Source organism: Ammospiza nelsoni, chromosome 30 (genome assembly GCF_027579445.1).
Source record: "Ammospiza nelsoni isolate bAmmNel1 chromosome 30, bAmmNel1.pri, whole genome shotgun sequence".
NCBI classification, from domain to species: Eukaryota; Metazoa; Chordata; class Aves; order Passeriformes; family Passerellidae; genus Ammospiza; species Ammospiza nelsoni.
In genome coordinates this window covers 1,807,139-1,832,464 of record NC_080662.1, presented here as the reverse complement: position 1 = coordinate 1,832,464, position 25,326 = coordinate 1,807,139, and the positions used below count along the sequence as shown (strand labels likewise).

The window sequence follows — 25,326 nt, the reverse complement described above, 5'->3', positions numbered from 1 at the left end:
TCGTGCTCCTAAAGTATTGATATTGTCCTTTGGCTTTGTAGCTTTGATTTTTAAAGGATCACTTATTTACTGCTGAGGTGATTCATGTTACTCAAGATATTGAAAGGTTTTTATATACATTAGGGCATTAGGTTCTTACGACACACCAGCCTGAGATGGCTGCAAGTTCCTGTGGGAGATGAAGCAGGGCAGGAAGGGGAAATGGAGAAATTGTGACATAAATTGGACATATGAAGGAGTTCTGGGGGGGAAGCATGAGGTGCAGCTCATTTACAAAAGATGCTGATACCAACTAAGGTTCTGAAACAACTTGGGTATGACAATGTCAGCTGCACAGTCAGATGGAAGCAGCAGGCACATGGCAATAGTTATTCTTAGATCCTGTCTCAAGATGGTGCTGCTGTGTGCTGGAAGAGGACAAGCAGGGAGAAAAACTCTGTAAGAAGTGGGAAAGCTGATGTAAAGATGGAAATCATCTCAGGGATTTATGAGCTACTGATTGATGATAAAACTAAATTCATTTTGTACCCTCAATACAATGTTTTCCTTTTGTAAGATGGTAGATACACCTTTTTTTCCTTACAAAACAACGAGACAAAAGCTCTCAGAGAGGCTTCACTCTTAGATGTGCATAGATGGCACTCAGCATCATGTGGCAGCTGCAGTAATCAGCATTATTTCCTTGCATTATTACAAAGAAATAATGCTGATTACTGATTCTGGTTCATGGTGACTTGGTAGTACCTGTGCTGTTTTCTGTTAAAGGACAAAGGCAGCCTTGTGGTATCTGATTTGGCCTTGTGCATGTAAATCTGGCAGGCACTTAAAACAGCTTCCAATACACTTGTCCTTTGTTTTGACCTGCTGCACAGAAGGGAGAGCTTTTGCTTCATATCACATGATAATGCATAGAAATTTAATAGTCAAAAAATATGCATTGATTCTGTGGCAGATCAAGCCTGTATTAAAATTGTTACCTATTCCGTTACCAGGAACAAAACCAAGTGAAAGAATAAAATGTCCTAATAATTAAGCCAACCTGAATTTGCTCAGAGAGTTTAAGCTCAAACTCAATTAATTGGTTCCAAACTGAAGAAGTAAGTAGTATATTAATCTGGAAATAAGCAGCCCATGCCTACAGCTTTTTGTTCTTTATATTGGGAACCAGCTTCTATTGAAACCAGCTTAAATTGGCAAAGTCAAATGCTGTAAGGACAGAGCTCAATGGCTTCCAATTGTACAGCCAAGTAAGGAGAGAGATGAAGTTTTTCAGGAAATTAAATGTCCCCTTCAGTTCACACCCATTCCTACAACAATATAGTTGCTAAAGAGATGCATGATCTCTCTTGGTTTATTCACTCAGGGCCACAATTAATTTTTTATTGTACTTCTGTGATTTGGTGCAAGGTGAAAGTTTGGTGATGTTGGGGAAAAGGATGATTAGCTTCTAATAACCTGTAATGGGGAGAGTATTACACCCTGCAGTTTGTCTTCCTATTGTACTAGGAGTTGTAAATACCTGGACAAACAGGAAGCCCTGTCAGCACCCAGAAGGAAGTTTTGAGGGCATGGGCCAGAATTAATTTTTTATTGTACTTGTGTGATTTGATGCAAGGTGAAAGTTTGGTGATGTTGGGGAAAAGGATGATTAGCTTCTAATAACCTGTAATAGGGAGATTATTATGAGAACATGCCCTTCCTACACACTGCAGTTTGTCTTCCTGTTGTACTAGGAGTTGTAAGTATTGGACAGACAGGAAGCCCTGTCGGCACACTTAAAGTAGGAAGTTTTGAGGGCATGGTCACAGGATTGGAAAGGGTTCATTTTCCTTTCTCAGAGTTTCATGGTGTCCTGAATCCAGCCAAGATAACGAATCACTTTAGTGTAAACACCAGGAATGTCTTTGCGGCCACAGCCGATTCCCCAGCTGATGATTCCAATCAGGTACATCCGCTCATCCTTCAGACACACCAGGGGCCCTCCCGAGTCGCCCTGCAGAGAAGCAGCAGGTCAGTAACAATCTTTGTTTATTTTTGCATTGCTTTTCCCACCCTCATGGGCTTTAGGGGTGTTTACAGAAACACCCCATGTAGTGCGCTCACAAATCAAGAGCTCTTCGTTGTCACGGACAAATTTTATGAAAAATCCTTTTGCTGGGATCTTTTCTCCTCAGAAACAAAATGTAAACAATGGTTATCTGCTGCTGTGGAATGCAACAGGTGCATCTGTGATTGGTCTCATGTGGTTGTTTCTAATTAATGGCCAATCATAGTCAGCTGGCTCAGACTCTCTGGTCACAAGATTTTATTATCATTCTATTCCTTTCAAGCCTTCTGATGAAATCTTCTATTCTTTTAGTATAATTTCAGTATACAATTTTCTTTTAATATAATATATATATAATAAAATAATAAATCAGCCTTCTGAAACATGGAGTCAAGATTCTCATCTCTTCCCTCATCCTGGGACCCCCTCAAAGACCACCACACTTAGTACCAGTACTTTTACCTAAGTCACTTCTGTGTTCCAGAGTCCCTCAGTGCTCCTCTTATGGGGAGAGACACAGAAAAATGTAACACTTAAGTGTCTTAACTTTGTATGGAGCTCATTTATGAAATGTAGATAAAATGTTGAAAAGAAAAAAGAGAGGAAGGCTGTTATTCAAGCTATAAAGATCAAAGGGGTTTTATACTGCTATGTGTACCAGTAAAGCAAAATTATTAAATAGCTGTTTAAACAGAAAGGATGTGGATTGAATGCACACCTTCCTTTTTCACCATGTCATTGCTTTTTAGCATCTTCCAGCCTTTATTTTCTCTACTTTTCAGTAGAGGGGCACCCCCTTCCTTGTACAGAACCTCCTGCTGAGTGTTTTGCATGTTCACACAACAGAAAATAGTAGGAAATGCTGGGCTAGGTTTTCCTGTTCAGTTTTGTGGTATTTCCTGTATTTGGGATTTTCAGTGTGTGTTGCTCTGGTTTGATTGCTTAAGTGTTCCCTGCCTTCTCCTCCATGAGAGGAAGAGAAATGAAAGAGAACCCAGCAGTTCTGTTCATCAAAAATCTACTAGAACTGCCATGTAGGCAATGCACAACTTCTTTAAACTGTTTTCTGAAGCTTTTTGTTTGGTTAGCTCAAAGAACTGAGAAAAGAAAAGAAAAGAAGAACAGAATTGGGTTTACCTTGCAGGCATCATCAAGGTTCCTGGTGTCTCCTGCACATATCATGTTTTCTGTCACTGTCCTGTTGTCCAGGTGCTGTGCTGTGCAGCGACTGGCTGGGAACAACCTGACATGGCCTTCCTTCAGGTGCTCTGAGTAGAATGGAGAAACTGCAAGAAAAACGACAATAGAAATATGTATCTATATCTGTGTATGTGCATAAATATGTTTTTTAAAAGTTGCCATTCCATTTCATAGTTTAGGGCAGAGTGAACAGAAGTAGCTCTGTGGCTAAACTAAAATTTCCTTCCAAAGGGTCTTTTTATATCTTAGGTGTTCCACTTTGAAAATCAGAACAGCTTAAACCTAGCTGAGAAACAATACTGTTTCTTCAGCAAGCTGGAGAGGTTTCTGCAGGCTCCAAATTAAAAGACTGCTGGGTTTCTTGGGTGGATAAATCATCTTTTCATGGTTACATCAATCAGAGTGAAGTCATGGGAAATATCTATGAAAATAACTGTATGAAATAGGATCCTAACTTTTTAACATTAAACTTGCACTAAAAAAAGTGAAATGCTTTGTCAAACACAATATTGAGTAATTGGTACACTCCTGTTGGAATGGAAGAGATTTGGGTGGTCAGTTTTGGATATTGGTTTTATTCTCCTGTAGAGCTACAATTGCACAAAACAGAAAGTTGGCAGGATTGTTGTTATTCAGTCAAGTTTTGAATTACAGTTGCAGCATCTTTTCCCTCCCAGAGTTTTTTCTGTACTCCCTGTAAAAAATGCTGAGGACAAGCTTTAAAAGCATTTAAAAATACTTTATGCCCCACTTAAATGCTATGTTTTTAGGTCTGTTCCAAAACCCCTTTGGATCCAAACTGTGATTAGGTTTTGTATGATAAATGCTTCACAGTTTTTGTCTTACTAAGTTTACAAGTTAGAGAACTTAAAGATGGAAAAGGAAGAAAGTAAAATAAGGGATGGGTTTTTTTTTTTGTTTGTTTTAAACACAGGTCTGCCTGTGTATACTTTCAGACAGCTTTTATTTCTCTTTGTTATAGCTCACTTTCAAAACAATTTAGCCAGCCTTTTAATGTATAGCTGGGATTGTTATTTTTTTTTGCTAATCTCTGCATAGCCAACCTCTCTTAGAATAAGGCATCAATCTGCAACTATGTCAAGGCTTGAACTGAAATGGATTTTTGTCTAAATTACAGTATCTAAATGCACTGAGTACAGCAGATGTGGTGGTCCTGATGGCCAATCTTATGTCTCTCCTACATTTTTCATTGTGCCATATTTTTTTTTAGTTTTGTACTCCAGAGAGTATCAAGGAAGACACTACAACTGACAGAACTGAGATGAATAACTTACAGCAAAACTTGATTTTGAGTAACTCCTGCATACATTTTGTAGTGCTCATATAAGCCAATATATTACATTGCACATTTTGTAGTGCTCATATAAGCCAATATATTACATTACACATTTTGTAGTGCTCATATAAGCCAATATGATACATTACACATTTTGTAGTGCTCATATAAGCCAATATGTTACATTGCACATTTTGTAGTGCTCATATAAGCCAATATGATACATTACACATTTTGCAGTGCTCATATAAGCCAATATGTTACATAACACATTCAGTGGTGCTAAAGGCTTGAATTCTCTGAGGGCACAGGACTGAAGCTCTGGCCATGCACACATGTATGTTCTACTCACATTCTTCACTTTTGCCATAACCAGAGATCTCACACTCAGTCCAGTCAGGCAGCTGCAGCTCTGGGGTGGGCAGGCAGGCTGTGCCCACAGTGCCTGTTTCCACAGCACACTCTTCTGCATCTGAGCTCAACTGCAACAGAGCTGAACAAGGAAAAAACATCCCCGCTTCATTAATCACAAACCTGAGCCAACCACGACCTTCCAGTCCCAAAGTCAGAGAAGTTCTTACCAATGTCATTGTTGAAAGTTTCTGGGTCAAATCTCTGATGCACAATGTATTTCTTCACTTGAAATTTCTGTTCACTTTCCTCAGGAGTTGCTCGAGAAGTCCTGCCCAGCACAATCTTCAGCTGATTTGTTCTAAAACTGAAGCAAAGAGAGTCTCTATCCTCTGTTTACTACAGTGGACCCTTCCCTGTTGAAAAGTCTGCTTTTTTTCCTTTTAATTTTTTAACATTTATTTTTATTTTAGCTCTATTACTACTTTGTTACCCATGCAGTTTGACTTCCAAGTGACCTATTTACCTTTATTTTTGTTCTGTGTGCTTACAGCCATCAGGCCAAAGCTTCTCTGCCAGCCTCTTGCTGTTCTCAAGTTTCAGATGATTCTGCATTGCGCATTGACAACTTTGTTCTTAAGGTATCTGATACTCTCCTGTGGTACCTTGATGCCATCCTGCTAGTTTGCCCAATTAAATGTCTCTCTAGAATTAACTATAATCTTTAGAGCAGACTTAATGGGATGTAGAGGGTTTTTCTCCACGTCTTGTACCCTTCTGGATGCTTCTATTTCCCAGACTTTTTCCCTGCAAAGATAATATTGAATCCTCAGCTTACCCTTCCTCAAAACAGTGAGCAGCTGACAAAACCCAGCAGGAGCTGATCAGGATTCCCCCACAGAGGAAGTGCTCTCCAGCCACCCGGTGGTACTTGACAAAGATGGCAGCTTGCCATGGGTGAGCTGCGATGTCAGTGCTGGAACCTCCTTTGATCCTGAACTGCCGCGCTCCGCGCTGCCGCAAGCCACAGGCGGCTGTGGAAGACAAGCCCCAAATATCCAAAATTACACCAATTTTTGTTCAGGCACTCTTGCTTTGAGTTAGGGTTAAGAGCCTCCTAGTCCATGCCGAGGCAGCCTGCCATGAGCTATTTAGTATTTGAGTCATCCCTGTTTCCTAGGAAACTTGTATTCTGATTTGAAAAATCAGTAAGGAAACCCTGCCTTTCCTGTTCTCCATTTCTGCAATCTTCCCTTCTGGCAGGCCAAAAGGCATTTCTGTGAGAGTGGAGCCACAGAATCTCTTTCTGCTCCAAAAAGCTTTTCTTGTTTGTTTGTTTGTTTAACTCCAGCTCTTTGTTCACTGGAAGATGCTGGACTGTAATACAGCTTTTTTTTTTTTTTTTTTCTCCAGATCTTATTTAAATACAGATGACATGCAGGACAGTAAAGCTTCAAAGAAAGAGAAGAATGAGGAGTGCTGGTATCCTTACAGCAGTTAGGCACATTGCAGTACTCCCAGGTGAGCTGATTCCCTTTCAGGACATGGCACCAGGGCTTGCTGTCATTATCAGGATTCCTGCAGCGTAAGAGAGAAGAACTATTTTTATTATCAGATCTGCAGAGAGTTTGCAGAGACCTAAAGGTGTCAGACTGTGACCCAAGTTTATTCTTTTTAGAGATACACAGGGTCCTAAGGACACATTAAATTTACACTTGCAGAGTCTGACCTTAGAGAAGCATAAATAGGTCAGGTGGAATAAAATTACAATTGGGAGTGAGTTTCATTGTCACCAGTATTGTATTTTGTGTGCTTTACTGCAAGGCAGTTTGGTGGGGTTTTTTTTTATTCTATAATATTACATACCTGCAGAAATTGTGACTACCAAGGCCCAGCTGGTAAGCATCTCTTCTCCAAGCAGTGTACACCTTGTTGATGAGGATTAGAGAATTCCACTTCAAGCAGGTGGCTCCAGAGCTGGTGACACTGTGGCTGCCACGGTAATCTGTGCCTCTTCCAGAGCTGCAGTTGGTGTTCCTAACTTCAATAAAATAACTGCACATTACCAGATTGATGTGAACCTGTCAGTTGTTCCTAGCTGTGATTTCTATCCAAGTATTTATATATTACCTCTATATATCTCACCCTCTCAGTGTCGTAAATACTAAAAGCCTAAATATGATATAACATGAGAATCTCAACTTTTTAGGCTACAGAAATTGCCCAAGTTCACAGAGAACCCTTCAAATATGCAGTGAATAATGGAAATTCCAAAGCCCATTCCCTGTCCATGTACCTTTTGAACAGGAGGGCACACTGCAGTGTTCCCAGGTGTACCTTCCCCCTTTGTAGATGTAGCACCAAGGTCTGGAATCCTCATCTGGGTTTCTGAAAGAGTCCCAATATTATGCATCATTATAAAGCTATTGCCAATAGTGTCATGCAGTCCATCTACTTTGCTAACTTAGCCCTGCTCTGCAGTGAAGATGTGGACTGAACCATCAGAAGTTTTAATTATAAAACTGTGGAGATGAGGTGAAGATGAGATGGCAAGTAGCAGGAGTGGACAGCATGTTTGTGCAGTTTAGGTCATGTACAGGAAACACTGTTTTTGCAGATTTGAAGCAGTAGGAAGCTGAATTACAAATGGAGTTTAGGGAGGGCTGGGAAGAGGCAAAAGAAAGACTGTGGGCTGAGAGATGCCATAAACATCCAGTCTAGGAAGATGTGAAGTTCAGATATGTCTGCAGATGTTGCAATTACTGCTCAGGGGCTGCACAGTGTTTGTACCTGCGCAGAGTGTTCCCTGCTTGGAATCTGAGTGCAGCAATCAGCCATTCTTTAGCTCCCTCAATCTTTGAAGGCTGATTCCTGTGGCTCTGAGCTTCCATCAGCCTCTCACCTGCAATAGTTGTGATTGCCCAGTCCCAGCTCAGCAGCATCCTCTCTGTGGCCACTGTACCTCCTGTTCACCAGGCCATCACTATTCCAATTTAAACATTCAGCTCCACTCTCTGTCGTGCTCCAGGTACCCCTGTATGTTACTCCAGTGTCTTTGTAGCATTTAACTTCAGTATCTGAACAAAAGGGAGCAAAATGTAAGGATAGAATCTAAATTCTTTCCCAGACAGCTTCTCTAGTCTCTGTTCTGTTTAAACTTGGCTCTCAAACATCTTGTCTAGTAAGTCAGTGAAAATTCTCTGTCAGGCAGACTGTGAGTGGACATGAAGGTCTTCAGTTGCAAAATTCACAGTTTTATTAAGAGATACCTAAAACAACCCAAGTTTCCTTAAAAGTTCTTTGTAGTATTAGCTTTAGAATAAAAAAATACAACTCATTAGAGTTAGCCTACAGCAGGAGCTTCTGGGTACCTCATCCTTGTGCACTGCACAGCTAACATCACCAGCATTGCTCCCAGCAGCTGATGTGGTACACTCACCTATTTCACACTGCTTCCCTGAGAAACCTGGGTGGCACTGGCAGATGAAGAGCTGTGGGGAATAATATGCCTGTGAACACTGGCCCCCATTGTAGCATTTATTTCTAGTGCAGACTGTGGAATAAGCAAAAACCAGGAAATACTGTTAGATTTCACAGAAGCAAGAAGCTGACAATGTGTACACACCTTTCAATTTCCTATCAGTCTCCTTTAGCCTGTTCTGTTTTTCCCTACCCACCTGTTATTGCCGTGTTTTAATATTTTTGTTTATGTTCTTACAGCCTTTCTTTGTTTTTGTTTTCATTTCTAGCCTCTTCTATACCCAGACAAATTTTCTGTGCAGTAACTGTGGCCCTGACTGTTCATTTTTAGGATGATTGGATGGACAACCTCTCACCATTTCCTTTTCCTTTGTCATACATACCTGTGGCAGGCACAGTGTGGCACCAACTCCGACCACTGTCGCACCTACAGTATTCTATTCTGCTCCCTGAAAGCCTCAGCCAGATCCCCCCGTGTTGGTAAATTTCTGCAGATGAATTATCTGTGCAAATGGCTGTAATCAGAGAAAGGAGATCCTCTTTTAGAGATACAGGGAAAAGACCTGGCTGAGCAAAAGGATTCCCTTCTGTTTCCAGGGGGAAAGGATCTGTGATGCATCTGTCTAGTGGGTTGCCCTTTTTCCTTCTCACACCACAGCTGTCCCATCTCTCTCTCTGATGTGTGCCAGATGTGCTATTCCACTCTTGGCTGGCCTCTTTTTGTTTCAGGAAGAGCAGAAGGAAGGGAAAACTTTGTTGTGGATGACATTAATGATCTGGCGTTTTGCTTTTTGAATCTCTCATCCGCATAACCATGACAAAAAGCTTTCAGGCTCTGTTCCTTCAGCATCCTTTGCTTTCCCCTCCCACATTCATAGTGCTCCAGCTAGCATGGTTTTAGTTAGCCTGGCTTACCTCTAGGTCTGGCTCCTTTTTAGTTAGCCTGGCTTACCTCTGGATCTGGCTCCTCGTTTGAAACGCGTGCGTAAGCCCTGCAAGCAGAGAAGGTGAATTCTGTGAGTAACTGCTCTCTTAAAAATATGAGAGAACAAGTACCTCCAAAAAGCCAGTCCTTTTCTTGAGGGCATGTAAATCAGGGAAGCTCTGAGGGACTGTCTGCCCTCTTGTCAGAAATCCAGCAAAAAGTGCCTCTAGTACCTCAGGATGGGTTCCTAAGAATTGTAAATCATTTATTTGCCATGAATTACCAAGTGATTGATTGTCACTCAGATGTAACATTTATTCCTCTGATTTCTAGTGAGCTAAGCAGATTCTCCTGCCTGATGTAGACAGCTGGAGTCAATGGTAAGGAATGTATTTTATTTTCCTGCTAAAATACAGGAAGATGGCAAGAGAATGATTTGATGCTTCTTACCTGGCACTGGGCAGTCATGATTGCTCCCACCAGCAGAAGGAGACATGGGAGTTTCCCTTCCATTCTGAGTGTTTTCCACATCAGCTCCAAATCTCAAATTATCTGTAGAGACAAAAAATAAGATGTTGAACAAAGGAGTTTTACAGTGTGTGTTTTCTCTCTTCCTTTTAAAATATAATACCTCTACAAACCAAGAGCTGGGAGTGTGACAGAGCAGCAGGCACAAGATACAGGCAAGAAGCTACAATTTAATTTCCAGTGTCCAGGATTGCCCTAGTTCCAAATATTTGAAATAAAATTCCAGCATTGTTGCCCACAATATCACCTCTTTATCATCTATATTATATGCAGAAAGCTGACCCAATTATTTGAGAAAATTACTACTTCCAGAATCATGAGATCAGACTCTGTTTATACAAAGCCAGAGAAGGCAGCTGGATAACAGCTGGTGAAACTGAAGTATGATAGATGAGTCATAAATTGGGATTCAAGGCTAATATGGAGAAAGACTCTGTGGTTTTTTAGTAGCTTTGTTGTTTATTTCTTTTTGTTGTTTGTCTGTTTTAAAATCTGCTCAAAGCAAAAGGCACAAACAGTCCAGTTTCTGAAGCAGAACCAGGAGTACAACAGGATGTGATTTCTCATCATCAGGCTGCAAAAAGAGGGGATTTAAGTTGCAAGTCAGACTGAAAAGATTCCCAAGAACATCTTCTGAGAACCTTATTACTCCATACTTTATCTTTGGGTCACATCTTGATGATAAAATCCTTATAATTTGGAGCATCTGTCAGCGATTTGTGTTGGTCCATAGATTTCACATTACACTTTTTATATACTTTCAAGCTATTAGGAAACATTTTGCATTGTACAGCAAACCTTTTTAAAAGTGGTACAAACGATTTTCAATTAATTGATTTTCAAAAATAATTTCAATTGATTCTGAGCTAAATCAGCAGCATTCCCAAAGCCGAAGTGAATGATCTGAACTGCTCCAATCCCTTGGTTTCTGCCCTAACCCTGCATTGTCCTTACTCCTGCAGCTGTGGCTCATTTGTACAGCTCCCAGGCTCGTGTTCTGCATCCCACAGTGCCAATGTTTGTTGGTATCACTGGTGATCTTTGTTTGTACCTGTGGAGAAGGCTTGAAGTTCTTACAACTGTAAGAAGCACGATTCTGGTAGCTAAGAAGCTTTCAAGGAAAGATTTGTTCAGTGCAAGCACTTAGATCACAGTTGAGCTGCATTGTTAGAATTCCTGCCTGTTAAGAACTTATTTCTGAGCTGCCTGCTAAAATGCCCCAAAAACAAGGCAACACCTTGGTTTTTTTTTTATTTTTATTTTTTTTGGGGGGCGTTTTTTTGTTTCTTTTTTTTTTTTTTTTGGTGGGAGGACAGCCAGCCTAACTGATATCTTGGAAGAAGTCCCAGCTACCTGAAACCAGCAGGAAACTGCAGATCATTTTCAGGGGGTAGCAAGAAACATTTTTTAAACTTAAAAATGTCCTTTTTATATTTTCTTTGCCTGAAAGACTGACATGAGGAGTCTCTGTTTAAAAAGCACCTGCATGGATTAATCAAGTCTATCTCATATATTCATCTGCACAGGCAAGTTCTAGCTGTACACAGCAAGTGTTTATACTGCAAAATGCTGTAGTCTCTAGAACAGACTTTGTTTTTGGGGAAAAGAGCTAAAAATCCAAAAGAAAACAAAAGTAAGATGCTGTAGTCTTTGAAGGCATTGGAGGAAATGAATATTTTAAAGTCTTTGTTTCTGGAATCATTCCCAGTATTTCCTGTGGTTTTTGGCCACATTTAAGAAGAATCAAATATGACTCCTCCCCTCCTCCTCCTCCTCCTCTGTGTCCCTCCACTATCATGCTTTGAAAGGCACAGTCTCATCTCCTCCTGGGAAATGAGATAAATATTAGATAAATTCTCCTTTTGCAGCTAGTTCACTGTGTCTCCTTCCCTTATCATCAAGTTATTAAATTGTCCTTAACTCCTAAGTTCTTCTGCCAATGTCCTTTGTGCAAAAACTCCTCCTTGCTGAACTGCTCAGAGCCTGAGGCTGTCAGCCCTTTGCCTGGAGCTGCAGCTGTCTTGACACAACTGAAAGTTAGCAGCTTTATCTGCACTATGAATCTCTTCAAAAGCAGGAAGGCAACAGCTCAATTAGTTAAATATTGCGGTGCTTCACTTATTAAATTGGGATTTATTAAATATTAATAGTATTTAATTGATGTGGAAAACAGGAAATGCCCTCTTTGAAACAGGTGCAGAGTAGTGCCTACCTTTTTTTTTTTATTTTTGCTTTTTCTCTTCTGTATTCTCTTGATTTTCTTTCCAGAAATTTTCCAGATTTTCTTTCCAGCCTGGCTTCGTGTTTCCTGCGTGTCTCTGCTCTGATTTCTCTCGCAGCTCTGCTGGAAGGGGTGGAGCGTGCTGAATGCATCCCACCCCTTCCCGAGCATCCAGGGGATGGTCCAGGCAGGGGATGGATCATCGAGGAGGGAGCCTGGAAAGCTGCTCGCTGCCTTGCTGCTGCATTTTACATTTTGCTTGTTTTATTCTTTCTCTTTTCCAGTCAGAAAGCAGATTCAGGTTTCAAAACAATTTTTTTCCCCTATTGAAACAGCTTGTTGTTCAATGTACGTATCCCTTAGGATGAACTGTCCTGTGCCATGATGCTTCTAGGAGTGTGAGTGAAAGCACAGCTGGATTATTTCTATATAATTATTTATATAATAATATATATCTTTAAAATATTAGAATTTATATTATATAAATTATATATTATAATTATATATATTGTATATATAATTTATATTTTATATATTATATATAATTTATATAAATTATATATATTATATATAATTTATATTTTATATATTATATATAATTTATATAAATTATATATAATATAAAGTTTATATTTATATTATATGTAATATTATATATAATACTAAATAATATAAATATAAATATATATTTGTATTATGTATAATATTATTATATAAATTATATATAATATAAACATTATAATTATTATATCTAATATATATTATAATTATAATTTATATTATATATAAATATAATAATATATATATAAATATATATTTCAATATAATTAGAAGGCTGCAGTAGATAGACTTAATCCTAATTAAGATATTTGGCAGAGAGGCCCTGACCTGCTTGAGGAGCAAAGCATGCCCTGAACAGCCATGGGAGAAGAAACAATCACAGGAGCTTTCAAGTTAAATGAGCAAAACTTCTTAGAAATAAGGAACAGCATGTTCAGGGCCAGAGTTAAATGTTCATTGATATTACTCATCATAGAAAATGAAGATTTATTCATGGGAATGTGGTCATGAGGAATTCAGCTATCAGAGTGTGGCTGATAGGGAAATGTGATGATCAGTTTTAGAGCTGATCTTAGGGCACTGTTATGAAAGCAGCCAGTGCTGCAATTGTTACAGTGGTGAATGAATCCTACCTGCTTGGAACTGAGGATGTGACACAGCAGCAATCAAGCTCCTGACAGAATTCAGTGTGAGGAACTTCCATTTTCAGAAGCAGCTGCGTGGAGTCCTCATTTGGAAAGCGCAGCACTGGTTATTTTTATAATGGTAAAGATGAAATACAGGGTACTCTGTGTGTTTAACCCTTCTATGCATGGAGATCTATGTTAGAATTATAAAATTTATTTCTCCAAGAGTCACAGTGCTGGTGATAACATTACTGCCATAAATCTGATTTAAGTGTAGCTGCATTTAACTGTTTCTGGACTTCCAGTTGTTGAGATTGAACACCGCTGAGCGAGCAGGGGCTAATTTATTTTATTTTTAAAAATAACAGACATTTGACTTCTAGATTAAAGATGCTAACAAACTGACGGCCATGGGGGAAGCTTGCAGAATTTATTTCCTGGCTTCTCATAGCTTAAGGACCACTATAATTGTCTACAGAGTGTGATGCCATGTGTAGGGCTTAACATATTTTAGGAAAGCGCCTGCTCTCTCAAGCACCATCTACTGGCTTTTCTCTAAATTGATCCTCGGGATAAATTCAGCCGGACTGTTCAATGGCAGTGATGAAGTGTGACATCGTGACATCCACAGCAGGTCAATGTCACCCTCTGTGCTCGGTGGCTTTGGCAGGGGCAGCGCAGGCGATCGGAGTTGTGGCAGATCTCGGAGCGCACTTTCCACCCCCGTATTCTTGTATTCTTTGCGGCGGGATTAAAGCTCCTCACGCCAGCCAGCCCAGGAGGAAGAAGCATCCAAACCGATGAAATGCCCAGAACAGCGCTTTTCCTCGGGCTGGGAAACCAAACGCTGCGTTCCGGATTGACAAACTTTAGAGATGCTGCGGGAAGAAAATTGCCAACTCTGCAATTTTACTTACACAGCCCACGAGCTGTCCTCTCATCCCGAGCCCCCGACTGGTCCAGGCGGTGCCGCGGTGATCGGCGCGGCTCCGAGCGGATCAAGCGCCGGCCCCGCTCGTCCCCTCTGAGGGCGGCGATCGCGACTCCCCCGGGCCGGCCCCGCTCGTCCCCTCTGAGGGCGGCGATCGCGACTCCCCCGGGCCGGCCCGGGGCGTCCCCTTTGAGGGCGGCGATCGCGACTCCCCCGGGCCGGCCCGGGGCGTCCCCTTTGAGGGCGGCGGTCGCGATTCCCCCAGGGCGGCCCCGAGCGGGCCGAACGCCGGACCCGCTCGTCCCCTTTGAGGGCGGCGATCGTGATTCCCCGGGGCGGCTCCCAGCGAGCCGAGTGGCGGCTCCGAGCGTCCCCTTTGAGGGCGGCGATCGGGGCGGCTCCGAGCGCTCCCTTTGAGGGCGGCGCTCGCTCCGGAGCCGGAAGCGCCGGGCCCGCGGAGCGCACAGCGGAGCCGGGCCCGCCATGAGCCGCCCGCCCGCGCTGCAGGCGCTGACCTGCGGGCCCTGGGAGATGCGGGAGCGCCTCGGCACCGGCGGCTTCGGCAATGTCATCCGCTGGCACAACAAGGTAAGCGGCGGCCCGGCCCGCGGCGCCCCCGCTCGGGAGCCGGGCTCAGCCCAACTCTTGCTGTGTCCGCAGGAAACCGGCGAGCAGGTGGCCATCAAGCAGTGCCGGCAGGAGCTGAGCCCGCGCAACCGCGACCGCTGGGCGCTGGAGATACAGATCATGAAGAGGTGAGGCGGGCGGCGGGGCTCGGGGGCCGGGCCGGGCGGAGGGGTCGCCGCTCGGTGCCGCGGCGGGGGCGGCCCTGGAGCTGAGGGAGAGGCTGGGAGAGGCTTTGGGCCGCCGGGGATTCCCTTCCGGGCGGTGCCCGCTCCGCAAGTGCGGGGAAATTGACGCGTGAGGAAATCCACGTTGTGCTGCGGGAGGCTCTTGGGTGTCACGCTGCCGTCCTCGGCTCGTCTGTCCTGCCCTCAGCGCTGCAACAACGCTGCTGCCTAGCCTGACTTAACTCTGTGCTGGGGCAGTCCCTTGGGGTGTTTTTTCATTTTATTTCATTTTCGGGTGTAGTGGTCTGATTGCAGTTTGGGTCTGGACGGGGCAACAGACTGCCTTGCATTCCTTTGCAAGGCTTGTTGCTAATGCGTGTGTGTTGAAGAAACACACTAGCTTGCACGTGAAATGCCAAGAGTTGGAATGAGACTAGATCCATAGAAGATGCAAACCTTTAGAATTCACTAATTTAGTTTCTAAAAGGATTTGTGACCATGTAGGACTTTAGGTGATGAGCAGGAGCACGTGAACCTGCGTAGCAGTTTCAGAAGATCACGTGTGCTTGCCTAATTTTTAATTTTTGTTCTGCAGACTGAACCATCCCAACGTGGTGGCTGCCCGCGATGTCCCTGAGGGGATGCAGAAGCTGGCACCAAATGATTTGCCACTGTTGGCCATGGAGTACTGCCAGGGTGGAGACCTCCGCAAGGTGAGGACCCTGGGGAGGTACCCAAGGAATGGATCAGCTTCTAATCTTATCCTAGGTTTTCCTTATAAGTTTTCCCTTTGCTTTCACATCCTGATGCTTCTTAATTCTAGTAATGGCATCGACAGGTGTTGGTGGCTTGGTCCTTGATATTATGTTCAGCTTTTGAAGACGTAAATGCTTTGTGAAACTCTTTTTATTTTTTTGGATGCAAGTGACACTGTGAGGAGTTTGCACATAAAGAATGAGGGCAAGTGCTAAGGGATGTGCAACAGTATGTAAGTATGGCCAAAACCATTGTAGGTGCAGCTGTAGGCTGTACCCTTCCTGAAAGTGATTAACTCCTGTCTGTCATAGGAAGAAATAACACATGATAGTTTTAATCCTGAGGCTTTTCTGGCCTTTACTATAATCTGCCCATAGCTAAAACACAGACCTTAGGCCTGAGATTGGAATTGGTACTGGCAGGCACAGGGGAAATGGCAAAGAGGGGATGGAACAGAGAGAAGGATGAGAATGGGATGACAGTGACTTCTTTCACCTGCTCCTTTATCCTCCCATGCAATCAAACCAAGGCTGGTTTAATTACAAAGCTGTGATTGCTGCTACCACAGGTCACAGCCTATAGAATTTTGTGCTTCTGGAGAATTTAATTGCTGAAATTTCTTGCATCCCTGATGCAAGGATAGAGGAGGGAAAGACTGCATTCTGTGTTGCTTACTTGCAGTACCTGAACCAGCTGGAGAATTGCTGTGGCTTGCGGGAAGAGGCTATTCTTATCTTGTTATCTGACATTGGTAAGTGGTGGCAGTACCTTCAGTTGTCCCCTTTTAGTCCTGAATCCACTCTCCAAATATCCAGCACTGACCTCAGTGACTCCATTTTAGACTGACCTTTTATGATGTTGAAGATCAAAAGTGTTGGGAGTCTGGGGAGGTCCTTGCCTGATGGAAGGTAGCCAGTGTTACTGCAGTTTAAAGGAGGGATGTGAGGGAACACCCAGAGAGAGAACTCAGTTGTGTCCAGAGCTCTGTGATGCTAACTTTACACATTACACTGTTTGATTGTGCAAGGTTTGATGTGAAAGCCATGCTTATTATAGATAGAACTGAATCCTTACTGAGCTCCTGCTAGGTACTGTTGTTTATGCTCTTAAAATTGGCTTTTTCTGTGTCTCAGCTTCTGCTCTCAGATACCTTCATGAGAACAGGATCATCCACAGAGACCTGAAACCAGAGAACATTGTGCTGCAGCAAGGGGAACAAAGGGTAAGCAGGAGCAGTTGTGTCTGCCTGCACAGACAGGGAACATGCACGTGCTTCATGCAGTTACCTGGGCCCTCTGCCCCAGGATAACACCTGTGTCAGAGGAACAGGATTCTGAGTGCAGCTGGGATGGGACATTGTGTTAGACATCTGTTAACACCTGAAATTTTGACTTTCAGCTGTTAAGGAAAGAGCCAGACTGTACTGATCAAAGATTGGAAGGAGCTAGATGCATAACTGCTAAGTGTGCTACAACACCTTCAAATTCATTGTGGTTTTAGGAATCCACAGTAGCCTCCTGTTTTTACTTCTGTCTCTTCACTGGCACCTTTCTGGTGTAGCTTTGAAGAGCTGAACTTTTCTTTCTGCTGTATGATGTGCTTTAAACAAGACTTGGTCCAGCACTGTTATTCTCTGTTGTGTGTTTCAGTTAATACACAAAATCATCGACCTTGGCTATGCCAAGGAGCTGGATCAGGGCAGCCTGTGCACATCCTTTGTTGGGACTCTGCAGTACCTGGTAAGAAAAGAATTCAGCTAGAAGCGTTTCTAGTGGGGTAAAATTAACAATTACCAAGCTTTGGGCTGGGATTAAGTATTTGTGTAGTATGGGGTGTGTTTGGGGTGCTGAAACTAGCAAAGGTGACTGCTTTTTTTGCGGACACTGGGGTTTCTGTTGCTTCTGTTAGAAATAAGCAGGAGTGCCAGGAATGCTGCACACTCTTAAGCGCGTGAGAGGCAGTGTAAAGATTAATGTAAAGACATTCAGTAATGTCTTCAATCATTTGTCCAAATGTTAATGACATGTTAAGGGGATAGAAGAAGCTCAGAGCTTTGTCTCATGTGTGTGTATCAGGCTCCAGAGCTGCTGGAGCAGCAGAAGTACACAGTGACAGTGGATTACTGGAGCTTTGGCACACTTGCCTTCGAGTGCATCACAGGCTTCCGACCATTCCTGCCCAACTGGCAGCCAGTGCAATGGTGAGTAACCCTGGCTGGGTGAAAATGGGCATGATGTGACTTTCCTATTTACAGGAAATGGAACTGTGGTCCCTTGGTTCTGAGGATAACACCCCTGTGTTCCTTGCCCTTATGGAAACTGATTCCTTCACAGGAGTTTAACCCACCTGAGCAAATTCAGCATTCCTGAATGGGATATCCTGCAGGGCAGATAACAGAAACCAAAGTGGCATCTGTATTATATCTGTCAAGAGAATATAATATAATATAATATAATATAATATAATATAATATAATATAATATAATATAATATAATATAATATAATATAATATAATATAATATAATATAATATAATATAATATAATGTAATATAATGTAATATAATGTAATATAATGTAACATAATGTAACATAATGTAACATAATATAACATAATGTAATGTAACATAATGTAATGTAACATAATGTAATGTAACATAATGTAATGTAACATAATGTAATGTAAGTAATGTATAGTATTGTATATAATATTATATATAATATAATATATAGAATGTAATATATTATATTATATTATATTATATTATATTATATTATATTATATTATATTATATTATATTATATTATATTATATTATATTATCTGTATTATATATATTTATATATACATATATATCTGTATTATATCTGTCAAGAGTAGTTTTAAGAGCCTAATAATTTACAGGATGGCAAAGGCAGGCAGTTATTTCACCACTGTGCTTGCTTACATTAGGCATACAAAAGTGCGCCAGAAGAGTGAGCTGGATATTGTTGTTTCAGAGGACTTGTCTGGAGAAGTCAAGTTTTCTAGCAGTCTGCCCTGCCCAAACAATCTGAACAGGTGAGTTCTAGAAATTGCTGGGCTGAGATTAAACTGATCCTTCTGCAAAAGGACCAAGATAATATTATGTGCCTTGCTGTGTTAATATGTGAATAAATTGAGTGCGTGACGCAGGCAGTGCCATTGTCACTTGTCAGTCTTGGTTTCTGCTTTCTAAACGCTGCATTTGTGATAGGGAGAGGTGAGGGGGAGTTTTGTTAGTCCTCCCACACAGAACAGACCATTTAATTACTGCAGATGCACTTTTACCTCTTCTGACCTCCTTTTGGTTTTTATTGCTCAGTGTTTTGTCTGAGAGGCTGGAGAAGTGGCTGCAGCTCATGTTAATGTGGCACCCACGCCAGAGAGGGACAGACCCTACCTATGGACCCAACGGGTGTTTCAAAGCTTTGGATGACATTTTGAACTTGAAGGTAAGCAATAGGTCCAGATTACCCTGAAAAGTTTTCCAGAGAGTAGTTGCCTGTAGTCTGTGAGAGGAGAGGCTTGAATCATAGACTTAGGAGGAAGAAACTCGTAGAACTGTCTTCTGACAGTTAGTGACAGGTGCTTTCCTGTTGCTTCTTTGAGGTCAAACACTCTCTGAGCTTGTTAGGAGTAGTGAAAGTTTCTGTGCATTTTTAGTTCTATATTCTGATAGAGGATTCTACAGCTGAAGGCATTTAGTTGCCATGTCTCCTCTCACTTGGTGGAGGACAAGAACTTTGCCATAATGTTAGGAATTAACTGCAGAGTGACTTCTTGAGTCTGCCAAGTGCTTTGAACAGTTTTTTGGTGGTCATTGTCTCAGTGCCTCCATTTCTGCTCTATCATGGGCAATGCATCTTCAGCCTTTCTCATGCCCTGCTACTCTTCTTGCAGTTGCTTCATGTTTTGAACATGGTCACGGGAACTGTGCACACCTACCCTGTGACAGAGGAGGAGACTCTGCAGAGTGTGAAGGCCAGGATCCAGTCAGATACAGGAATTCCAGAACAAGACCAGGAGCTGCTGCAGGAAGCAGGACTTGCATTGTTTTCTCAGAAGTTGGTCACTAAACATACAGCTGATGGCAAGGTGAGTCTGGATATTCCCTTTTTTGCTTTTTAATGAATCAGAAGACACTGCTTTCAGTTTGGGATCATGGGTCTTGGCATGCTTTTGCTGTGGGAACCTCACAGCCATTGTAGCACAGGCACACTGTTGCTTTGGTGTTCTGCATTTAGCTGAGGACTGTTCTGTTTATGGTGCTACCACAGCTTGCTTTTCTGAGAAAACCTATTTGGGTCTTTTGTCTTTTGCAGGTGAATGACACTGCAGCTGCAGACACAGACCTCCTCTTCCTCTTTGATACCAAGAAAGTTTCCTACGAGGCTCAGGTGGCCCTGCGTCCTCATCCCGAAAGTGTCGACTGCATCCGTAAGGACTTCTCTGCCATGAGTGTCCAGGGGGGTCTGTGTTGAGAGTGGTGTCATGTAAAAAAAAAGCAGAGGGAGCTTTTGCATCAAGAAGCAGTAAAATGGACTGTCATTTATTCCATTTATCAGAAAAACTAAAAAAAGGAAGTGTTTGATTTTGATATACTAGGGGAGCTGCACAGGGGTTATCCAGCTCTAGGCTTTGCAGGCCCCTCAAAGGAGCAATATTTTGGTGTGTTTTGTGGTAACACAACTTTCCAGCTTCATGTTGATATGTACATTTCCCTTTTCCCCACTCCTCTGTTTCCAGTCCAGGATCCCAAGAAGAATCTGCACTTTTTCCAGCTGCGGAAGGTGTGGGGTCAGATCTGGCACACGATCCGGGTGCTGAAGGAGGACTGCAACCGCCTGCAGCAGGGCCAGCGAGCAGCCATGTATGATAAAACACTTATCTCTGGCTTTGCTGTGCTTATCTCTGTGCTCTGGTGAGAGGGGGGGCAGAAATGGGACCCTGTTGGAACGGGGGAGCCCATGATTGGAGCTGTGAGCAATTAATGAAAAGCTGAGAGTTAGCCCTGTGGCATTTGTGCTCACTGCTGTCTCAAGTGTTTACTTTGGATGTAAGTGTTAGCCTGGTGGATTTTTATTTTTGGAGGCTAACGGGACCTTGTTGTCCATCCAGGATGAATCTGTTACGTTACAACAGCACCCTCTCAAAGATGAAGAACTCAATGGCCTCCCTTTCTCAGCAGCTGAAAGCAAAGCTGGACTTCTTTAAAACAAGCATCCAGATCGATCTGGAAAAGTACAAAGAGCAGATTGAATTTGGAATTAGTGAGTATAGCATCTGGCAAACGGGTCTTTTCATGCCTCTTATCCTCCCAAAAACAACTCCCCCTTTCTCTGTGAACCTGAGGAAGCCACTCACTGTTCTTTGATTCCTGTAGCTTCTGAGAAGCTGCTGTTTGCCTGGAAGGAGATGGAGCAAGCTGTGGAACTTTGTGGGCGGGTATGTTTCTAAATCTAACTGCTTATCATAAAGAAAAAGAGCCTTGATTTCATTATCTCTCCCCTCCTCCCCCTTTTTCCTCATTGTCCCTGCCTTGAATAGAAACTCCTTGTGTTTGGACTGATTCCAGATTTCACATTGCCTTGGTTTGCATGGCACCATTTTTGTCCATTACTAGTACTACATGAAGCTTACTCTGTTTTAAGGCTTAGGGGAAAAAGGGAGATCTTGGGGAAACCCCAGAAATATCTTGGAAGTTGTTTTATCCAAGAGCACCAACCTAATTTCCTTGAATTGAAGTGACTCATATTCTTCATTTGTCTTTGGCCAAGGCTGCTGTTTGTGTCTTAACAGCAAGAAATCAGTGTTTAGAAATATGAATGAGAAAGAAAAAATATGAATGGTAGTGTCTTTAAATATGGATGGTAGTGTCTTCAAGTATGAGACTTCTGTTGCTGACGTTCTGCCCTGCTTTCAGGAGGATGATGTGGACGAGTTAGTGAAGAGGATGATGGCCCTGCAGACAGACATTGTGGACCTGCAGAGGAGCCCGCTGGGTCGTAAACAAGGAGGAACACTGGAGGATTTGTGAGTTGAACTGCCTTGAGCTGCAGGTGCAGTCTTCAGTTAGCTTCAGTTTCTAGCTGAGCTTACAGACTACAGCACAATGGAAGGGCTGTTATTTCCACCCACATTATGGGGAGGACTTTACACTAAAGATTGGCCCTCGACTCATCTGTCACTGGTCTGAAGTGGTAGACAGGTTTAGAAAAGTTTGGAGTTTTCAAACTGTTTGTTCTAATTTTGTTTCTTTGGAAATTCTTTCTTTTTCTTGCTTTTTCGTTCTAGAGAAGAACAAGCCAGAGAGCTGTACCGAAGACTGAGAGAGAAGCCAAGAGGTAAAAGACACTTTAGCTCAAGCTCAGCTTGCTTTGTGTGGCTTTATAAGCTGTTCTCAAATCTCCTCTGGAGCTCTTCTCAGAGCAGGCTGTGGCCACAAGCATCTGCTTCTGTGTGGGAAGGATAAAAGACATGGCTGCTCCTTTGATACATTCCCAGCTCTCCTTTTCAAATTTCTTAAATTCTGAAGAAGGTGGCCAAAATTCAGTGTAATTTATCCCACTCAAACCTGCATATCCTGAACTTTGGATGCTTCAGGATTGAAGCAGTAGTGGAAACAAGGCACTAAGAATCTTCTCACTGTCCTCTGGACCTGCCTTTCTGTGTGACACTGACTCTCATTGCAGATCAGAGGACAAGTGGTGACAGCCAGGAAATTGTCCGACTGCTCCTGCAGGCAATCCAGACCTTTGAAAAGAAAGTTCGAGTCATTTATGCTCAGCTCAGGTGAGCTTTGTAGATTTTATTCACAGCTGAGAGAAGGCATTTTCTCTTCCAGCAAGAGAAGTTTTAAATCTCAATGCATACAGCTAATGAGATCTTGCAGTGTTGCAGGAAATAAATAACTTCAGGAATGTTCTACTGCAGTGGTCCACGTGATCTGATTAATTTTTACTTTTTTAATAGTAAAACTGTAGTTTGCAAACAGAAGGCATTGGAGTTGTTCCCCAGAGTGGAGAAAGTGATGACTCTGATGAGTGAAGATGAAGAAACAGTTGTGAGGCTTCAGGAGAAACGACAGAAAGAACTGTGGAACTTGCTGAAAATTGCTTGTGTAAGTAAAAGAAAAACTCCACTTTAACCCAAGAATGGGATTTGTACCATAGGTTACCAAAATAATAGTAAATTGATTATGTCATATAGTTCTTTATTTTCAATTTGTATTAAAGCCAATTCCAGCTTGTCTCATATTCCTGGCTGCTGAAAACAAGTGGAAATAATTGCAGTTGAATATTCTGTGCTTTCTGCAGAGTAAAGTCCGTGGTCCTGTCACTGGCAGTCCAGAGAGCATGAACACCTCAAGGCTTGGCAGCTCGGGTCAGCTGCTGCTGCAGGTCCCCTCTGGAACGTACAATTTATCAGACTCTGTGAGGAAAAGGTGAGGCAAAGCCTGGACTTCTTCATTCTGGAGTTCTAACAGCACCACAAAGCTGGGATTCCTGCTTTGTGGCACACAGGGTTTCTCATATTTTACACTTTGTGTTCAGCTTGTGTTGGCAGCAGTCTTGGTTTACTTTAGTAGTTCACACATCCTGGAGCTTGCAGATCTGCCTTACAAAAAATGGGGAATCATGTATAGTTCACTTCCCCCTGCTTCACTAATAATGGTGGTTTTTGGTTTTCTGCCTTTAATCTGAGATGGTTGGGCTCACCTGGAAGTGTGCTGATAGCAAGAACTATTGAAGCATTGTCATGTAAGGTCATAGCAGCTGAGCTGTGCCATTGAGGAGAATGCTGTGGCCAAGCTTGGGTGGTTTTGGCTTCCTCAAATGAACTGGGTCACCACTTGGAACGAGACCTTGGTTTATTTGCATGTTACTCCATCCTTAAGTTTCCAGGCTTCTCAGCTTTTTCTCTAGCAACAGTGGTTCCACATAATAACAACCCAATCCCATCCTGAATACATTTCCTTTCCCCTGTGTAGTAACTCAGGGGCTGCCACCAACTTTTCAAGTTGCAATATGAATTACAGACCTGACTGACTTCAGTGTTCTGTATCTGCCAGAAATATTTCTTGCTGATAGAGGCAGCATCTCTTTAAACTGTCATAGAAATTAATAATGCAGTAATTGTCCCTTTCAGTGAGGAGCTACAGACCTATGACCTGACTGATTTCAGTGTTCTGTATGTGCCAGAAATATTTCTTGCTGATAGAGGCAGCATCTCTTTAATAGAAATTAATAATGCAATAATTGTCCCTTTCAGTGAGGAGCTGCTGCTGGAATCCCGGAAACTTTGTAGCCAACTAGAAAATGTGATGCACGACACAATGAAGGATCAAGAGCAGAGTTTCTTGGTAATGTATTCATTCTTCTCTAAATGGATTGGGGAAGTGCATGGTTTCAAAGTTCTGCTTCTGCAGCTTTGCCACCACTGATAGAGCAAATTGAGATCTGCAGTTTATTCCTGGACAAGGGGAGAGCAGGAGCAGCAGAGATAGGAAGCTCCTGTTCCTCATAATCTGTTGTCTGACATATTCTGCTTTCCAAAATTGGGAATTTGTGCTGAACAGTAAAGGATGGGGCAAAGCACTTGGCAGTTGTGCTAAAATACTGCAAAACTGCACCCAAATTTAGGATCAATGGGTGGCAGTACAGTGGTGGGCAGGGATGCTTCATTTAGTGATGCAGAATATTAAAAAGATTGTAAAATACTAGAGTGCAAGTAGGTTAAGTTTCCTTGACAGCTCATCACGAAATTATATTGACCAACTTGTTTTTAACATGCTTCACCTTTATCCTAGAGAAAGTTTAAGTGTAAGCTGGTGTTGAATTTCATTTATTCTTCAGGCTCTAGACTGGAGCTGGCTGCAGCTTCAGGTGGAAGAAACAAACAGCCCAGGACAGACAGAGATGTAAAATCACTTTGGCTGCTCTGAAGCTGCTTTGGGAAGCCAACTGTGAAAAGCTGCTGCCTCTGAGAAGGGAACACCACCTGCCTTCTTCTCCTGTCACCGAGTGCTTCTGTGAGACACGGCCTAGCTTTTAGTATCCGCTTCTCAGACACTTCTTCACAAAGATCCAGTAGGGAATGCCTGTTCTTAACTGCTTGGAAAATGTTCTTAATTGTGCCTTAAGACAGCAGATACTCTGTCCTGATAAATCTTCCCTTAGGCATCACCTGTGGCTGTTTTGCTGCATTGTAGGGTTTCTAATGGACATGGATACCCAGTCACTGGTAGATGTCACCTTCCTAATGAACTGTGAACTGAATTTCTTAACTTTGCTGATTTGCACTTTTTTTCTTTAAGTGTAATGGTTGTACTTACCTAATACTTGTTTCCTGTATGGGAACGAAATGATCTCAAACATGTAAACTTTTGGTTTGCTCTTTTTGGTGCGCTCAATAACAATTTAATGGAAAAAGCTCTTTCACTGTGAGGGTCTCTAAAACATGAGAGGGCTAAAAATGTTATCCTAGAAACCAAAGGAGAAGGAAATCTTCAGTGTACAGGGATTTGCAGATTAACTATGCTTAAAGTTGCATGGAAAGGAAAAAGAAAGAACAAAACACTCAGCTGGATGAC

The 25,326-nt window shown here is 42.3% G+C and overlaps 2 protein-coding genes across 5 annotated transcripts; one reads left to right on the top strand and one right to left on the bottom strand.

Annotated features, from left to right (window-relative positions):
* Positions 1-1,558: 1,558 nt before the first annotated feature.
* Positions 1,559-14,503, bottom strand: PLAT (plasminogen activator, tissue type). Of its 4 annotated transcripts, none has more exons than XM_059490709.1 (14): positions 14,154-14,501; positions 9,751-9,852; positions 9,328-9,367; positions 8,759-8,890; positions 8,335-8,448; positions 7,798-7,972; positions 7,192-7,283; positions 6,762-6,936; positions 6,388-6,473; positions 5,734-5,929; positions 5,126-5,262; positions 4,897-5,037; positions 3,185-3,333; positions 1,559-1,993 (listed from the first exon to the last, which is right to left on the bottom strand). In XM_059490709.1, exons 2-14 carry the CDS (start codon positions 9,829-9,831, stop codon positions 1,835-1,837), a joined length of 1,677 nt encoding a protein of 558 aa, XP_059346692.1. In that variant the 5' UTR covers positions 9,832-9,852; positions 14,154-14,501; the 3' UTR covers positions 1,559-1,834. The 4 variants fall into 4 exon arrangements, with proteins under 4 accessions (XP_059346692.1, XP_059346691.1, XP_059346694.1 ...); XM_059490708.1 differs by lacking the exon at positions 14,154-14,501 and adding an exon at positions 12,042-12,166 and having other exon boundaries at positions 9,751-9,854; XM_059490711.1 differs by lacking the exon at positions 8,759-8,890 and having other exon boundaries at positions 14,154-14,503.
* A 113-nt stretch (positions 14,504-14,616) lies between these two features.
* On the top strand, positions 14,617-25,169 carry IKBKB (inhibitor of nuclear factor kappa B kinase subunit beta). The gene is made up of 21 exons (XM_059490715.1): positions 14,617-14,755; positions 14,828-14,922; positions 15,554-15,671; positions 16,396-16,465; positions 16,848-16,936; positions 17,364-17,453; positions 17,790-17,914; positions 18,666-18,773; positions 19,057-19,186; positions 19,635-19,829; positions 20,057-20,171; positions 20,481-20,604; positions 20,853-21,004; positions 21,118-21,179; positions 21,658-21,767; positions 22,029-22,078; positions 22,427-22,526; positions 22,707-22,854; positions 23,051-23,178; positions 24,006-24,096; positions 24,590-25,169. The coding sequence occupies exons 1-21, from the start codon at positions 14,651-14,653 to the stop codon at positions 24,656-24,658; spliced, it is 2,274 nt and encodes a 757-aa protein (XP_059346698.1). The 5' UTR covers positions 14,617-14,650; the 3' UTR covers positions 24,659-25,169.
* Positions 25,170-25,326: the final 157 nt, after the last annotated feature.

Bases quoted from the DNA above. Each gene is read 5' to 3' on its own strand.
- PLAT (XM_059490709.1), bottom strand. From the start codon at position 9,831: ATGTGGAAAACACTCAGAATGGAAGGGAAACTCCCATGTCTCCTTCTG. The intron at 7,973-8,334 runs GTGAGTGTACCA...CCTTTTGTTCAG, and splicing joins AGGGAAGCAGTGTGAAATAG to ATACTGAAGTTAAATGCTAC. The intron at 5,263-5,733 runs GTAAGCTGAGGA...TCTTTGCTTCAG, and splicing joins GCTCACTGTTTTGAGGAAGG to TTTTAGAACAAATCAGCTGA.
- IKBKB (XM_059490715.1), top strand. From the start codon at position 14,651: ATGAGCCGCCCGCCCGCGCTGCAGGCGCTGACCTGCGGGCCCTGGGAG. The intron at 20,172-20,480 runs GTAAGGACTTCT...CTCTGTTTCCAG, and splicing joins CGAAAGTGTCGACTGCATCC to TCCAGGATCCCAAGAAGAAT. The intron at 20,605-20,852 runs GTATGATAAAAC...TTGTCCATCCAG, and splicing joins CAGGGCCAGCGAGCAGCCAT to GATGAATCTGTTACGTTACA.